This window comes from Salarias fasciatus, chromosome 19 (genome assembly GCF_902148845.1).
Source record: "Salarias fasciatus chromosome 19, fSalaFa1.1, whole genome shotgun sequence".
NCBI lineage: Eukaryota > Metazoa > Chordata > Actinopteri > Blenniiformes > Blenniidae > Salarias > Salarias fasciatus.
The window spans coordinates 8,754,472-8,772,753 of record NC_043763.1 but is presented as its reverse complement, the minus strand read 5'-3'; the positions used below and the strand labels follow the sequence as shown (position 1 = coordinate 8,772,753).

At 43.0% G+C, this 18,282-nt stretch overlaps 2 protein-coding genes across 2 annotated transcripts; one reads left to right on the top strand and one right to left on the bottom strand.

The window, feature by feature from the left end:
• Positions 1–3,202: 3,202 nt before the first annotated feature.
• LOC115406802 (bile salt-activated lipase-like) lies at positions 3,203–10,640 on the top strand. The gene is made up of 12 exons (XM_030117045.1): positions 3,203–3,265; positions 3,739–3,886; positions 4,044–4,163; positions 5,439–5,636; positions 7,178–7,308; positions 7,899–8,006; positions 8,108–8,231; positions 8,511–8,694; positions 9,005–9,208; positions 9,838–10,035; positions 10,210–10,317; positions 10,478–10,640. The coding sequence occupies exons 1-12, from the start codon at positions 3,203–3,205 to the stop codon at positions 10,575–10,577; spliced, it is 1,686 nt and encodes a 561-aa protein (XP_029972905.1). The 3' UTR covers positions 10,578–10,640.
• Positions 10,641–13,859: 3,219 nt separating this feature from the next.
• On the bottom strand, positions 13,860–16,493 carry marcksl1a (MARCKS-like 1a). Its single transcript, XM_030116984.1, has 2 exons — positions 16,141–16,493; positions 13,860–15,000 (listed from the first exon to the last, which is right to left on the bottom strand). Exons 1-2 carry the CDS (start codon positions 16,222–16,224, stop codon positions 14,446–14,448), a joined length of 639 nt encoding a protein of 212 aa, XP_029972844.1. The 5' UTR covers positions 16,225–16,493; the 3' UTR covers positions 13,860–14,445.
• Between the last annotated feature and the right edge of the window lie 1,789 nt (positions 16,494–18,282).

The window sequence follows — 18,282 nt, the reverse complement described above, 5'->3', positions numbered from 1 at the left end:
GATAGAGGATCTGCAGGCCCTGGCCAGCTGGTCTTCTCAGGGTTCCAGGAGGACCTGCTGAGGAGCTTGTTGATGGGATCCAGACAGGAGCACAGCCTCAGGATTTCTGCTGTTTCCATGTTAGAGAGAGCAGTTATCATCCGGTGGAGTCAGGCATCGACTGCCTCCCATCTACGAACGTCTCTGAGATCACATCGGCCGTCCTGTCACATGAGAAGAAAAGAAGAACAGTTCATGCAGCTCATTTAAGAGAAACAGTCAAGAGACCAGCTTGTTTCATGGTCAGATACGAGCAGCTTCACTGGAACTGAAATCCTCCAATGGGGAGCTGACAGGACTTCACTTTCAGCTGTAACGTCCTAAAGGACTCACTGGTGAGGACAGAGTTAGAGGCCCTCTGCAGATCAGGTTTACAGTAAAAATGTATTAAAATGGGTTAATACTGGGCTATCAGATCGTTACCTGAATGAAGACTGGAAGAGAATAAGGAGGTCTGGTCACGTCAGGATACTCATCCTCCTGAACCGGCTCCAGCATCTCTGGCAGATCGGCTCCAGTTCCATCAGGTGCACTCAGGAGATCTTCTCTGGTGGACTGAGCCACTGCAACAAGCTCACCTGCCATCAGTCGTCACCTGGAAAAAGAAGAAGACAGGAGAATGAGTGAGAGAACAGAGGTGCGACCATCATGATCTGACAGTCTGGTTATTGATACAGTATTGTTCAGCAACTGTTCTTGTTGCTTTGAACTAGTTAAAGGCTGCTGAGGAGAGAGCCGGGAACTAGTCTGGACCCGTCTTCCAGACCAACTGATGATCAAATGTCCAGTGCTCGATTTGTCTTCAGATATGACGATCCATTCATTTGTTGTTGAGCTCAGCACAATCACTGTTTGGACCCTTGTCTATCCATTACAGAGTCCATGATCACAAGTCCTGTACTGCTTTTAGACAACAATTCCACTGAACAAATTCACCTTGCAACACCACATTATGATATGAAAAAGTCAGAGTGGGAATATCCTGGGAAATTCCAGTTCATGGGAATCTCATGTCCAATCAGAAACCAGTGAAACATTCCAGAGACCCCAGCTGCAGTGTCATGTCCCCTACCTCCTGATGTCCACACTTGCAGAGCATCTGTCCCCCAAAAACGTCGTATTTGTGGACAGGCTGACCAAACACAGGAGTCAGGAGGCTCCAGCTCCTGCCTCTTGGTCTCTGGCCTGTTAAAAATACACGTTATCCTGAGCTGACAGGGTCAGCACTCCTTCCCAGCATGACCCTGGGTTCCAGTCAGTAAATGTCCTGGCCCTCCATCACTGACCACTCATTCATTCATCATCTGAATGTTTATACACTGGAACATGGTCCTACTGTAAATGTCAACAAGAAAACTGATGGATCTCTCTGTTAGCTCTAACTGGGAAATTAAATCTGTAGCGTCAACAGGAAATGCATTTACACATAAAGGACTGGAATTGCAATATATTGCAAAAATATACTGTAATATATTACAAAATATAGAAATGGTTGCTGTTTCCAATATATTGCAATACATTGGGGAATATAAATATTAAAGCTCAAAGACATCAGCAGTAGTTCTTCCGTTTATACATCATAACATCGTTTTGGATGTTTTAACAGGATCACACATCGCCAGTTACTATATATAGACACTTAGTAGAAGTGATAAAAGAAAACACACTTGAACCAGCACACGTACAGACTACTGACTTATCCACACACATAAACAGACAACCACTTAAAAAAAATACACTTTGAAACACGTTTATGTTCATTTCAGTACTTACTTCTGACGTTGCGAATGAAATAAATCTTCCGTGCAGAGTTGTTGACAGCGCTGCAGCGGTTCCGTCAGCGCGTCTGGTTGCACCAATCTGCACTTCTGATTGGACCAGTGAGCTGTCAGTCAAACAGCAGCTCGCCATCCGATTGGACGACAGTCGTCACTAATCAGAAGCTGATTGGCTCCTTTGCCCCACCGTTAGGACCTTGTTCGGAATCTCTTTGATGTGTTAGGACTTGGGTAGGAAGTGTTAGGACTTTGTTAGGAAGCGTTAGGACTTTGTTAGGAGTTGTTAGGACTTGTTAGGAACTGTTAGGACTTCATTTGGCAGGCCATTTACTGCAAGGTGCGGCCACCTCATCCTGTATTAGTGGACCCAACAGCGCCCACATTTGGCCATAATACAGTACTGCTTATACAGTTACAATCTTATAATAATCTCATACCTACTTGCTGCGTGTTCACTTACAAAGGCGTTTTAAATCTTTCATATAAATCAATGAAGTCCTCTGAAGTTCAGGTCTCGTCACTCATCTCAGTCCAACACACAATTGCTAGTTTTTCTGTTTTGTTTTATTTGTTCTTTTTTTTTCCATTGCTTCTTCTTCTTTCTCTTTTTTCCAAGTTGTAGCACGACTGGGGTCAACATTAATCCCAGGTAACAACTGCATTCAATACTATTGACCTCACATTCACATTTGTTCAGAATATCTTGTTTCAGAATTTGTTGGACATCAGCAGCAGGCATGAACTCAGTTTGGCACTTTAAAAAGGATTGCAATACATGTCACACATAATGTTAGAATGTCCATCTTGAGATGATATACTCTAGCAATAAACAGAGGTGTTGTGGTCACTTCACCCGAGTCTTTCTCTAAGGAGTTTACATCTTCTCCCTGTGTGGGTTTTTTCTGGGTCGTCTGGTTTCCTTCCACAGTCTAACAGCAAACAACAGTCTGAATTTCCAATAAGAGTGAATGTGTGTAATTGTCTGCTTCCCTTTTTTTTTTTCCCTTGCCCAAGGATCAATTCCAGAGCCCCACGATTTTCTGAGATTGATGAAGCAAAAAATATTTTCTGTCATAATTCCTTTGCTACATGAGGGAATAGGAGACGGCGGTGTGTCCTCACTGTATGGCCTCATTGTATATTTATGTAAACAGCAGTTCACATTCACACGCTGCTGATACCCATACAATTTCATAAGTCATAGTTGAACTAAGGTTTGATGAGTCAGAGAATGGGCCCCTTAGTCAGGTGACACCAATACGTTTGGTGCATCGGGGTGCCTCTTCAACAAATTTCAGCAGCAGGTGTTGTAGATAAGGTGTTATATAAGGCGCAGATAAAATACAGAGTGTTAGAGCACAAGGCCAACGCATGACCAGACACAGATGAGCATGATGCTGTTTTCGGTTCTGTTGTTCTTCTGCCTGAATTTTACGAATGCTGCAAAGGTGAGTTTGATATTGTTCCTAAATCTAATATAAAAACAGGAGAGAGAAAATGAGTAGTTTTATCCAGCAAATAGGTAGAAGAAACCCAATGATCTCATTTAATTTCAACAAATTAAAAACTACAATTATTTTCTTATCAGTAAGAAGAACCAACAGATCCTACTGAAGCTGTATGACAGCTGTACACGTCACTTCTTCTCTTGCAACTGTTTGTGGTAAATAATTTCATTCTAAGATTGTGAGAATGCAGGGGAAAAAAAACTGTTTGCATGGGATACGACTGTCACTGCCTGTGAACATTCATGACAACAATGAACAACCATCATCACTGAATCAGTTCTGCCAATCTGAGCTTACTGAAGATGGACTGTGGTGAAGTAAGAAGTAAAGGCACTCAAAAGATAGAACAGAAGCCTTACTGTCAAAACTACAAAATTGCAGATTTGTTGGTGTTTTTATCTGTGTGTGTGTAGTTGGGCGTGGTGCAGACGGAGGGCGGGAAGGTGGAGGGGAAGAGTTACCGGATGGGCCTATTCAGGACCGTGGAAGTCTTCAAAGGCATCCCGTTTGCTGACGTGCCGGGAAAGTGGGAGAAACCCAAACCTCACCCAGGATGGAGCGGTGAGTTACCCTGATGACCTACAAAGGTCCCCCATCAAAGTGCAGCGTCACTGGGTTGGTGAGGTTTCAGATTTAATAACACACAGAACATACTGAAAAGTGTATCTCACACAGATAACGTCCCTGGAGTGTTTTAATAAATGTTGGTTTGTTTCAGGAATCCTGAAGGCAACAAAGTACAGAGATCGGTGCCTACAGGTGACACTGCTACAGACAAAAACCCAGGGCAGCGAAGACTGTCTCTACCTGAACATCTTTGTCCCACAGGGAAGATCAGGTAGATCACACACGTGCACACATGGAAGCCCTTTTTTTTTTTGTTTTGTTTTGTTTTGGCTGGTGCTATGGGGTACCTCGAACTTTTAAGTGACTTAAGTGACAGTGCTGGGGGGAAATTAGGGATCTGTAGTTTAATCTCTACTCTAACACCAACAGTGTGCGTGCACCGCATTGTGCAGGGAACAGTCGCATATAGTCAAAGCTACATGAATCAAAACGTTATTATGCAACATTTTAGGCAAGATATTCAGCCAAAGTGACAAAGATTGGAGTTTCAAAAGCATGCCACTTAAACACGCCACTGGATATAAACTTTAGCACAGTTCATGTAATTGGGAGGGATGAACAAACAGTCCAGCATGTTTTCATTTCGGCCTCACACACGACCACAAACACATGCTGTCAGGTACTAAAACCTCCACTGCAAAAATAAAGATTCGATTGAATATACCTAATTATATAATAAACATTGCAAAGAGAAAACCAGAAGGAGTCAGAATTCACATCTCAACCACCAAATCAGCCTTAATTATTACATGCACTTACCATTCGACGCCACAATAAAACGATACTTCAGTTGTTGTGGTTGAGAGCCAAAGGAATCCATTACCAATGCGTGGACGTTTTAGCAATACGCGCTCCATGTTTTATTATTATAAGAAAATTACGTCGTCGCCAGAAAACACGCGCTCTGATGAAGAGGAAGCGGTAAGATCAGCCAATCGATGCGCTGCACCGATTGGCTGAATCAGATCACACTGGTTTTTAGTTGAAAAAAATAAACAAATAAAAAAGTGTTTTATTGATGCATTTATCAATTAACAGATAACGAATTATAATATTTACACTTTAAAAAAATAAAAAAATTAAAAAAATTCCTTGGAGGAACTAAAGCCCCCCCCCAAGCTCCCGCTGGCGTGTTCAAGTGAGTATGATTGCACGTGACAGCAGCAGGCTGGAGACAACTTTGACGGACTTACGTACTCTGCTTTCACCATCTGGTAAATTCTTATATGTCAAATCATATCATGGTAGTCAGCCTGTTCTGTTCCTTCTTTGTTGTTGTGCTTGTGTTGAGACACACCTATTATCATGTTCGTGCGGATAGTGTGGGTCGCCAGTGTTAGGAATCGTTATTTTGAGGGTTTCAGGCTGATAAACATGTGGAGCTCTGATTTTTTTTAAGGTGGGAAAGAACAGTGTCAGCAAAGTAGCACCTGGTGGACATTAGGAGTCCTGCAGCCATGTCTTCATCCTCCCTGTCCATCTCCAGTGTCCTCAGGCCTCCCAGTGATGGTGTACCTGTTTGGTGGTGCGTTCCTGCTCGGGGCATCCAACGACGTGGCGATACTCGGAGACTCGCTGTATGACGGCAAAGAGATGGCCGACAGAGGGAATGTCATCGTGGTGACCGTCAACTACCGAGTCGGTACTCTGGGCTTTCTCAGCACAGGAGACGACCGAATGCCAGGTCTGAGAGTAACAACATGTTTTTACAGACACTTAGTATTTGCTAAATTTTATTTACTAAAACTGTGGACCTTAATGACACTCAGTATGTACATTAGGGGAGAGTGGGGTAAGTAGTGCCAATTTTTACTTAAAGTGCCTTTTACACAAGGGGATAACAGGAATGCCTGCAACTACAATATGTTCATACAGTTTAGGATGTTGTGCATCCCTGGGAGCAGTCACTTTGGATCTTAAATAAACTGTGTGAGAAATATAGCTTTGGAAAAAAAAGTGGTTTTGTGGCACAACTTACCCCAAGTGCGGGGTAAATTGTGCCATTAGTCAGAATACACTGGGGTAAATTGTGCCACTGATAACTGAAGTAAAAAAGATCATTTTAATATCAAAATTTTTGTGTTTTGTAATGTTTTTTGTATTCTTCATATGGACCAACTGTGTCTGAAATAAAGTTTATATAAAAATGATAATGCTAGATAAAAACAAGACAAATTCAATACAAAAGTACTTGTTTAATACTTATTTAAAGTTTTAACATCATCAAAGGCCAATTTGCTTCAACAAGGCCCAGTGCCACATCAACACATGCTAAGAACAAAGTCAAAAATCAAAAATGAGCACCTGACTGCATCTGAATATCTTCACAGATTCGACCTACTACTGGACATTCCACTTGTCAGTGCTGCAGTGGAATATGAACTAGCGCTCCCTTCTGGCTCTGTCACCACGCTTTTATGGTGTGGGAATTTTTTTAAGCACATCACCTCGAGGGGTGACTCCTTCATCATTCTCTCTAAATGTGAAGATGGACTTTCCATAAACAGGTCTCATAACTTTGCTTCAGAAACTTTGAAAAGTTGGAGCCCTGTCTGTCTTCCTTTTGTATCTGCGTGACATGATGGATTTTGATCTGAAATTAAGAATGACACATAGTTTTAGTGATCAAATGGAAGAATAAGATGTACAATAACGGTAAAATACAAAAAAGTAATATATAGTAAATAATCATAAGTTGGGTTAAGTTTTGCCAGTGGCACAACTTACCCCAGGTCCTTTGGCACAAATTACCCCAGGCCCACCATTTCGAAAAAAAATGCCTCCCCCAGCTGTTCTGAGCTGGCATCATGTTAACTGTATAGACTCATGATGTAGCTTACTAAAGCAATAAAACATGTGTGAAATGTTTTCAAAGTTTTCTATAAATGTTCAAACACAGCAATCAAAAAACCTCAACCATGGAAATTTTACTTTGGAGGGCAAAAAAATGTTTTTTGAACTTAAATGTGCTTACCTCTCAAGCCATGTGTCTCCCTTTTTTGCAAGATGACCAGAATGGACGCCTCTTCAAAAATATGTGGTCACATGACCAAAAACTACTCTGGTTTTCTAAATAATAGGGGTGGCACTACTTGCCCCTTGGCACAAATTACCCCGCTCTCCCCTACCACTATCATCCACACTTCCTGTTTATTTGACAGTAACACTGAACAGTGAGTGTGAAGCTGGTGACTCAGTAACCAGGTGAGCTGCTGTCCATCTCAGGGAACTACGGGCTGTGGGACCAACACGCCGCCATCTCCTGGGTCCGAAGGAACATTCAGGCGTTCGGAGGGAGCCCTTACAACCTCACCATCTTCGGCCAGTCAGCCGGGGCTGCCAGTGTCAGTTACCAGGTCAGAGGTCGTAGCATCTGCTTGTGATTTGGCGTTTTTATGAGATTAGAATGATACAAAGAGGAGGAAGAGTGTGGCTGTTGTTAAAGCACAATGTAACTGTTAATAGATTATTAACCCACTTTTCGATATGCACAAATAGTCACACAAATCTGAGACAACCCATACCCGAAACATATCAAAATGTGTGTCTGTGCAGCTGAGAACTTGGAAATTGCAAATTTCTGATGTATCACACATGTCATCTGAATGATTTTAACTTTGGACTCTGAAATACCCCCCCCCCCCCCAAAAAAAAAAAAAAAAAAAATAAATAAATAAATAAATAAATAAATAAAAGTATATAATTAAAAAAAACCCCTTTAAAACTGCTTTTTGGCCCACAATTTTTCCTTTTTATTCAAACCATCCACCCAAAAACAAAACACACTCTTGAGCAGCTGCTTTTAAAGAAAATGAAAGTTCAGCAGTAAAGTTTTTTGGTGGGTTGTCTGTGCAGGACAAACTAGATTTGATGAGAGAGTTTGGTGCAGGTAGCCATCAGAACATCTTGACAATCTCAACACATTGGTCTCTTATTTGTCTCCTAGATGTTGTCTCCATACAGTAAAGGATTATTTCGCAGAGCGATCACACAGTGTGGTGTTGCCCTCAGTCCCTGGGCTCTGCAGAGGAAACCCATGGCGCTCACCAAGAAGGTCCTCATACTGTCACATTATCTCATCTGATCCTCTGAACTTAAAAAAAAAAAAAAGTATCCAGAAAGTGATGCAGTTTATTCTCTCTGATGTTTCTGCAGATTGCGCGGAAAGTGGGCTGCTCGAGAAGCAACGAGGATGAAATGATTACTTGTCTGAAGATGAGTGACCCGGTCGGCCTAACCATGGCGGGAAAAATCGACGTGCTGCTCCTATTTGGAAAAGGTCAAAACCACCTGGAGGAAACACAATTCAACACATTATTTGATGATCATAACAATAAATACATCAAAAATATTACAGAGTATCAGTGGAGACTTTCAGTAGACCATTAAAAGTTAAATAAGGTGGATACACAGGTAGGTAGGTATGCTGGTGGATGTCAAAGTAATGATTTATATAGCTCCAATAAAAACTTCCCTGCTTTGAAACTTCACTTTTACATTTCACTTGTGATAACATGGTGAAGGCAGGTGACCTCTGTGACCTTTCGCCCATCTGCAGGTGTGGTGATGGATCTGTTGGAGCTTGGTCCGGTTATTGATGGAGATTTTGTCCCGGATGAGCCCAGTCGCCTGTTCCACAATGCCGCTGAGTTCGATTACCTCGCCGGGGTCAACAGCATGGACGGACACATTTTCGCTGGAGTCGACGTTCCTTCCATTAACATGAGGAACGCCACCACTGTGTGAGTCCTGAAATAACTCATTGGCTGTTTGGAATGCCACACAACTTGATCCTATAGCCCTCTGGTTTGTGGGCCTTTAGGTTCTGTTGTAATCATCTACAATCTGGCGCATGTCAAATAACAGTAACAACTTTTATTTATTTGCCAAACAGCAGCCTGTATACACATGTCTTCAGATTGGATTTTATTTATTAAGCTTTAGCATTTTTCAGGTACAACATCAAATAAACAAATTATAGTCAGAATACCTCCGCCTCATTACCTAATGCAGATTTTATTTTTCTATAATCCCGTTGTGTTTGACTCTCAGAGATGAGGTGAAGAGTGTCCTGACCGGTCTGACCAGAGACAAAGGAGCGGCCGCCGCTGCCTCGGCCTTCAGCGCCTATTCCTCCATTTGGGGCTCTTTTCCAGAACAGGATGTGGTGAAGAAGACCGTGTCCGACATCGAGACAGACTTCCTCTTTCTGGTCCCAACTCAGATCGCCCTCCAGCTGCATGCCAACAACTCCAGGTCAGCTCTGATTGGTCTGTTTTACCAGACTGTCAAGTATGATGAAGAACTTCACCTCAGTGAGCCCAGGAAGAATGTAGAAACCAAGCGAGTTCCATTTAACCTGAACGCGGATTGCTCCAAACCTCTCTTAATTTAATTTTACCTCCAGCTGGCCACTGCGTCGCATGGTAAAGGAATAACGTGAGGTAACTTTCCTTTAACCCACTGTGAAAAATAACTTTTTATTTTGTTGCTTTACTTCCTACATAACAATGGAGAAAGTATCAATATGTTGCAGGGTCACACCGAGCTTCATTTAGCTTTAACTTGTAGTCATATGGCAACAAACTCAGAGATTTAGCTGTTAACAGCTGTCCTACAGATGTGAAGAGGAGAAAGAGTCCGAAAAGAAACAAAGTTTTGAGCTTTATATATTTTTTTCTGCTTAACTATAGACCCTACCTACCTTTAGGACAGGGGTAATAAACGTGATATCAGCTGGACGTTACACATGTATATCAGAAATATTTGCAGATTATATTTTTGCCCACTGAATAGAACAACAAAATATGCAGCATAAAACAGAAACAGAACATCAGAAAGAGTTTAGAATTCTGAGAAACTCCTGTGTGCTGTGTGTCCCTCAGTGGCGCCCGGACCTACTCCTACCTGTTCAACATGAAGACCCGTATCCCAGGATTCCCTCGCTGGGTGGAAGCAGAGCACGCCGAGGACCTGCAGTACCTGTTTGGAAAGCCGTTCTCCACGCCGCTGGTTTACTTCCCCCGACACCGTGACCTGGCCGGGTACATGATCGCCTACTGGACCAACTTCGCCCGGACCGGGTAAACTCCCAGCATGCACTGCACACCCAACCAGTCAGGTCCACTTCAGACAGAACAAGCCTGTATGCAAGGCTCTCTACTGGACCCCACTATTAGAAGTAATGGAACTGGATTGGCATATAGTAAATACACTGCTCTGTGTTTGGTGCAAACGTGGATGCTTTCCCTCCCCAGCGATCCTAACAGTGGTGAGAGTAAAGTCCCGGTCCTCTGGCCCGCCTTCACCAAGCTTCACCGACCCTACATGAACATCAACCACCGGATGAGCAAGTCGTCCGTCAGGTACTCTACTGGTCTCTAACCATGACGTTTCCTGCTCTGAGCATTTCTCATGTGACTCAAACGGGATTCATACAAACAAGACAAACAGTCAGCACTCAGGACTCAGCTTTAAACACATTTTACCATGAAGATGCTAAAACATACTGATTTGTCTCTGCAGCTACGACCTGAGATCTTTCTATGTGGATTATTGGACCAAAACCTACAGCAGCCTGCCGGTTACAAGAGGAGAGGAAGCTGTGAACCAACCATCTCTTTGAATTATTGCATCAGGTATTCACAAGTGAGAAGAAAGAACGAGGAATAAAGTCATTCTGGATTTCAATAAAAATGAGAAGCAATAAAATGGTAGTGATTTTATGTGGGTAATTTATGAAGTCATATCAGTCTTGGGAAAGTAATACTGATAGATGACAGTACTGATGGTACTGCACTCTGTGTTATAAATGAAGCTGATCTCTAATGGCTGGATGTTTTCCTTCTCTTTTGGAGGTCAACAGTACATAATTAACACTTTTACCTAACACTCTCACCTCTTATCAAGAAGGACATCAGTTGAAGTCCACGTGTGCAGTTCGCATGCTGTCCCTGTGCATATGGAACTTTTCTCGCACACGTATTGGGTTTTAGTGGCAGCTCTAAATGTCCCATAGGTATGAACATGAGTGCATGTGACTGCTGCTATAAAGTGCTAATGAAGGAAATATAAAATATTTCTAAAATACATATAATGAGCCTGTAGAGCGCAAATTAAAACCATACAAAACTATTATAGTGTCAATAAGAACACATTGGCAGTGCTTATATTGTGTCTATAAATAGTTTGTAAAGCAAATATGAAGTTTCAATACATGCCAATAAAGTGCCTATAAAGAGACTGTAAAGTGCTTGTGAAGGGCCTATTTGAAGGAGCTTATAAAATGCTTAAAATGAAGCTACAAAAAGCTGTAATGTCCCTATTAAATGTCTAGAAAAACCCTATTTATTGCCTGCACAGGGTGCATGATAATGGGCATTTCAAGAGCCTGTGAAATGTCTATGAAGTGCTTATGAAGAGCTTACAGAGCGCTAATGAAGGACCTATAAAGCACTTTTAAATCGCATGTAATATGTCTATGAAACAACCTTTAAAGAGACTATGAAAACACTTATAAAGGGCCTATAAAGTGTCTAAAAAGCACTTATACAAATCCTTTAAGGCCTCTATGAAGTAAATATTGTGTGTACTGAAGACCAGACATGTTTGTGAAGGAAAGAGAGGCGATGATAAGAAGCTAAGATGTCAAGCAATATAGGTTGACATCCAGGAGTGGAAGAAAATGACCCTGAGTGAGAACTTTTACAAAGGGAGCAATCTCAGATCAATGACTGCAAAGTGGTGGTGGGGGAGAGGCAACATCAGGGGGCAATCCAATCTGCAGGACCAAAACAAAACTCCATGAAACCCTGAAATCAGACGATGGAAGTTTTAAATTCAGAGTGCTGGAAGAGTTTGCAAGTAAATTGAGCGACCACAATGTTTTAAACATTTAACATCCATCAATAAGTTCATGGCAAGTTCACTTTAAGTCACCATGATTTGTGCATCTTTGTGAACATGTTTGTAATTCTGTGTTCATTTCTGTTATATTTACTTATTGAACATTATTGAACATTGTGAGTTCCCTTCATGCTTGTCTGAGACTCTCTGTTGGTTTTTGAAGCTCTTTTTTTGGTATTTTTGTACCTTGTTGTGATGAAAAGCTTGGTGACAGTGTATTACTCAGCAATATAACAATTTTTGGAGCAAAAATATTGCTCATTTACTTCATTGGATGATTTGTTTGATCATAGGTAAAGGTTTTACAGCAGGAAAAAGGATAAGCGGAGGACAGGACTCATACCTGGTAATATCAGGATGGCTTCATTACAGGGTGAGTTTCGTGTTGTTGTTATTATTATAACACTTTGGATTGCTGGAAGGTATATTAACTGTCTGCAGGATCTGGAGACAACTGCTAATACAGCTCACAGCTTATTTCACCTGAGTGTCTTCACACTATTTAAACTTGCAGTGTGGAAAGTAGGAAGTGAAGAAGTTCCTTTTTTTATTTTCAAAAAGGAAGATCAACTTTGCTAACAGAAGAATTAATCAATGTGCTCACTGAGCAATTCAATATTTTCTTTCCACATCATAAATCACAGCCTTTCTTTTGGGTGGCCCTCTGAAATTAAATCTTAGTTCCTCCTCTGCCCCCCGCCTATGAATTCTTCACCCCTGAAAGGTGCGATTTTTCATTTATATGAGACATTTATGAAATAAACCCTGATTCGCCCTCCTTACCCAAATGAACATAACATGATACACCTGAACGGATCACTGCTCCAGAGACGACTTCAAACCCTCGCATTCACATCCAGAGGAAATTTAGGGTCAACATTGAACCTCAAGTTGCATGTTTTGTGGCTGTTTGGAGGAAACAGGACTAAAAGGAGGAAACTTGCACACACAGGGTTCTCCCTGCAAACTCCATACACAAAAAAAGTCTATTATCCAAACCTGACAGAGACCACCTCTCTCTATCTACTTCTTTCTTACTGTGCATGTTGATGTGTGTTGATGTGAAGTTGTTAATACCTCTCCGGATAATTGCATCGGTTAAGTAACTGATAAAGATGAAACAAGAATGGGATTCGAACTCACGCCCATTGGTTGTCAACTGGTGGGTTGTGACCTCAAACTGGTCACTGCCTTATTTTCAGTGCGTCTAAGGGTTATTAAGTAAAATATCAAAGAAGCCACTTCCTAAAAGCAGTAATTCATGAACAAAGTTTAATTGAGTACTTTCACCTCTTGTGAACCACAAACTATGCAGTTTTACATTGTTTCCACCAGATGGCGCCAAAGACCAATAAATAAAAACAATGCAAGGAAAAAAAACTTGCCAGATGAATCTGGACGATGTTGATACTGAATGTTTTATGCTTTTGATAGATATTTTTTTAGCACCTGTCTCACAGTAGGAGCTTTAACTTCTTGATTTCTCTGCCTGACTCAATCCTTTATAGTGTTTATTTTCATCTGTCACAGTAATCTAACTCATAAGTGATGGAGTTAATATTGTGTATGTGATTTTGAATATTAGATCTTGTGGCTGTGCATTGTTTCCAGTTCTGACTTTCACTAAAACTAAACTCAGTGTAGTCTTCACAGGCTGGTGTCAGTCTGGGTGTAGTGTGTCGCTGTCAATCAGGAGGCAGAAGACAAGAAAGAGGGGATCGAACATTTATTTACCCTTATTAAAAGTTACAATAAAACCATTAACATCTTCAAACGATAGCAAAATAAAGAGAACCAAAAAATATTGGCCAAAACATATTTACAGAGACAAGTTTGCAGATTGAAAAAGCTCACATTTTTGTACACAATCCCAACCCCTTTCGCGTCATAAACTCTGAAATGTGAACACTGCAATACTCAAGAAGCTCGAATGTGGTTTTAGCCAGAGAAAGAATCAAAATGCACGAACAAAGACATAGCTCCTTTTCCACCTCCCCTCCTGTTTTTCACTTTTCTATACATGACAAAATACTTGAAATTTGGGGGTAAAACATAGGAATGTAGAATTCTAAAAATTAATAAGATCATTTGAAAGGTTTATGTGTCCGTATAACAGTCAGTTCGAGTGAAGGAGTTGGTCCGCCCCGCTCTGCAACGCTGACAATTTTTTTTAGATCCCAAAAGAGATGAGAAAGAAAAAAAAAAAAGAAAAAAAAGATGTTATAGGGCTGCCACGCTGTTTCAAAAAGGATGCTTCTCCATGAATTGGGAAAATAAGTCAGTATTCCTGATTCGCTCCACATCCAATCCATTACCTTCGCCACACGCCAGTCCCTGTGTGTACCATGGGGGGGAAGGGGGGGCGAGACAAGCCGACGCTGTCGTCATGAGAGGGCCCGGTGAGATTCCGTCTGTCGAAGAACTAATAAAAGGCAGTGAACTGGTGGTTGAATCAGCAAACGTGATATATCCTTTGTCTTCTTTTGTAGTTTTGTTTATAACTTTAAGAACGTGGCACGAGTCTCTCATATATATATTTATATATTTTAATCTTGGAAAATCAGTTCAGGTGCCGCGGCGGGGTGCAGTCACTCGGCCTTGGCCTCGCCTTCAGAGGCTGCGGGTGTCGTGCCCTCGGCGGCGGCGGCGGCGGCGGCAGGCTCCTCGGCTGGAGCAGCCTCTGTTGGCGGGGCCTCCTCCGCCGCCTTGGCTTCGCCTTCGGGTGCAGGAGCGGCGGCGGCGGCAGGGGCGGCCTCCTCGCCTTCTTTGGCCTCGGCGGCCGGTGTCTCCTCTTCTTTGGTTTCTTTGGCGGCGTGGCCGTTCTCCTCGGGCTTGTCCTCGGTCGTGGGGGACGTGGCCTCCTCCTTGCCCTCCTCGCTGCCCTTCTTGCTCTTCTTCAGCGAGATGCCCTTGAACTTGAAGGAGTTCTTCAGGGAGAACTTCTTCTTCTTCTTGCCATCCTTGGCGGCCTCGCCCTCTGCCTTGGCGGCCTCGCCCTCGGCGGCCGGGGCCGGCTCGATGGCGTCCCCGGTGCTGGTCTCGCCCTCCTTGGCGGGCTCGGCCGACCCGTTGCCATCGCCGGCGGCCGCTTCCCCGTCGGGCTTGGCCGAGACGTCGCCATTGGTTTTGACGTGACCGTTCTCCTGCAGAAAAGATACCCGATTAAAAACAATCACAGTGAATCATGATTCTGATTTACGCATCCAGTCAGAGAAACAAGTGTGCACCAGTCGTAGCAGCATTAATAATCCGTGTCAGACTGCATGAAAGCTGTTTGCCCTGACAGCGGTTCAGAGGAGAAGGAGGGGAGAGGAGGGGGGGATTCAACAGCTGGCTGCATGGCTCCGAGCGGACACAGGGGGGCAGTAGCGCTGCGTCAAAACATCCACACGGCCAGCCAGTGGAGGAACAAAGGAATCCCCGAGAAACCTGCTTTCTGCTCCCATCCGGAGAGCTGCGGCTCCCGTCTGACTGAGCCACAGCACACCCAGACAAAGTTAAAGCACCTCTCAAAGTCTTAAAAAAAAAAAGAAAAACGAAAAAAGTTTATCGACATATCTGAACCGGCATCACACGAAGCGGACTGTATTCTGCACTCAGACTCCGTTATTTCTCTCTCTACCTAAGAGAATATAATCTCAAAAAAAAAAAAAAAAAAAAAAAAAAAACAGCCATCAATCATTTTTACAAACTTTCATTCTCAAAAAGGTTTGATTTTGAGACGGACCGTGTGTGTGCTGAGGAGGAGTCGGGGGGATCGGGGCTCTGCGCTGGCGCCTGTTAGCGCTTTGTTTGCAGCTCCGCAGAATGCGCCTCCAGCAGAGCGCATTTGCATCCTTTGCGCCCGCGCGCATCTTTTGTTCGACGGGCGCGCCTCCGTCCGCGGCCCCGCCGCCAACTCATGAGAGAAAACGCCGTCCAAACGCACATTTCTACCCAGATATGAGGTTTAGAAGCGGCCAAACGCCGAGGCAAAGCCCCCCCGGGGGACCAAGCAGACGGAATTAACAAAGGCGCGTCTCGGAGCGCGCAGCGAGCGGGGACGAGCGGCGGCACTCGACGGCCGCTGCGAGGGGTCTCGCAATCAATTCCCCCTTTCAAATTCACACACTTTTCTATCTTTATCATCAGTCTGGATCAAAGTTTGTTAGGGGGAGGGGGGGGGGTCTCCAGCGCGGTTCTGATGCCCGCCGCGGCTCCACGCTTGGCAGTGGGCGTTGGGTGCCATGTGGCTCCCCGCTGATCGGCCCGTTATTTCTTTATTTCTGTAATCTCTCACTCACCTGGCCATTGGCTTTGGCAGCAGCGGGGTCGGCGGCGGCTTTGCCCTCAACAGCTACTCCACCCTTGGACAACTGGGCTCCCATTTTCGCTTTTCCTTTCAGGTGATGTGAACAAAAAAAATAAAAAAAAAAATAAGAAAAAGGAAGAAAAAAAACCTAAAGGAGTTTTAAAGGTCTTGGAGATTTAAAAATCCAGTTCTAGGTTGGGTGAGACTCTAGCCCCTCAAAAAAAAAGAGGTGGGAAAAAAAAAATCCGTGTGGATCTCCTGCTCCCTTTAAGCTTTAGGTTTGAGAAGATCCCCCTCTTTGTGTGTGTGTGAACCCCACGGCGGCTGAGCTCAAATTAAAGGATGTCAGGGAGAAGACTGTGAGTATTTCAACCGCGCCTCAAAATCGACCAGAGTCTCCTCCCCTGGGCGTGGCGGCCCGGCCTGGTCCAATCTGCAGCCGAGGGGGGAAGGGCCTCCTTCTGCCCCCCTCTATCTGCCCCAGTCAGCCACAAACCATCAGCAAGACTTTTTTCCACTCTTTCAGATGTCTGTAAGACTATGGACACTTTCAAAGTTTCTTCAACAACTTAAAAATGAAGTGTTTTTTTTTTCTTTATCATATATTTCATAATTCAATGTATTGATGTTAAGAAAATACATTTTCAAAAATGAATCATTAAAACTTGCAAAAAGGTCCAGAATAAGGCAGAAAAACACACTGAAGTCTATTATTTTTTTCCTGTTTATAGTTATGTAACATTAGATGAAATGATTCTAACAGGTATCAAACATGTATATTAAATATATTTCTCCAAAAATCATCACTATCCTCTGCTGCAGTGCTGCTTGTTTGGGTGTTTTCTCTTGTGGTTCTGTGGTTGCACTTTTACCAACTGCAGTTTCCCCTCGAGATGTGCATACACTTCAGTCTTGACCTAGAGTGTGTTCAAATCCCTCTCGCAGCAGAAAGTTCTTTCAAAAATACCTATCAAAGTCTGGGGTAAATAAAGCAGCACTCAATACTTCAACCTTCTGCAAGCTCAGAAATGACAATGTCAGCGCTACCACAGTACAAGAACACACGCGTGTTTGTGGTTCTCTGCGTGAGCCCAGACTGGTGACCTGTCCAGGGTGCACTCAGCTTTCAATTGTTACCTCAGTTGGTATTTAGTTTCATTTTAATATAATGGATATGGTACATCTGGGAGCCCGAGGTTCCCAGATCTCTGTTACAGCAGATTTACATAGCTTTAGAAGAACCGAGAAACAATTTCCCCCCAAAAAACTGCACTATTGGTTTCACAGGTAAGATAATGGTTCTCTTAATCACATTTGAACAATGTATCACTTTAAATTACTTTAAATTGAACTCTTATTGAGTTTACATCAAAGTGAAAATAGCAAATGCTTGGTCATTAAAATCAGAGATATTTAATAAGCCATTTAGCTACGATAATCATCATAAGTCATTGTGGTAAATATACTTTATCACTGCCAAGTTGCTCATAACTAGTGTAATAGTAGTAATGTAGTAGTAGTAGTAGTACAGCAGTAGTAGAAGTAGGCGTGTAATGAACATCTTTCATTTGCGCCGTGTTTATTTTTTGTTTCAAACAGATTACCTGACCCGAACTGATCGATCCCTGCAAGCACTGATGAACCACAGGGAGCATTTAACTGCCTCATTCAGCCACCGAGGGCTTGCAGGGAGCCAGATCATCACCTGGCAAACAAAGAGACAGACACGATCACACACAGTCATTCACACCCATGGCAAGTTTGTAACAGCAAGTTTGCTCATTAAAATCTGACTGTCAGGAGGACACACCGCTACTCCTCCCTCAGCATTCAGTCCTCCATGAATATAGCGTGCTAATGGTGCAGAACTGGAATTCACTTCAATCACAGCAAACCTGCTCGAAGTTAACAAACTTTTCATAAAGCGTTATAAACGGTGACAGGAGCAGTCGGGATTCAACTGCGTAAAGAACAAACAGATTTTCTTGATAAACATCAAGAATGGGTCCAATGGCCTAAATCGAAGCATTGCTGGAGGTGGGTCCCCATCGTGGGTCAAAAAGGTCAAACATGCATGTCGGGTGGATCTGTCTCTTCTCAACTTTGAAGGCGACTTTGTTTGGCTCTCTCAGCG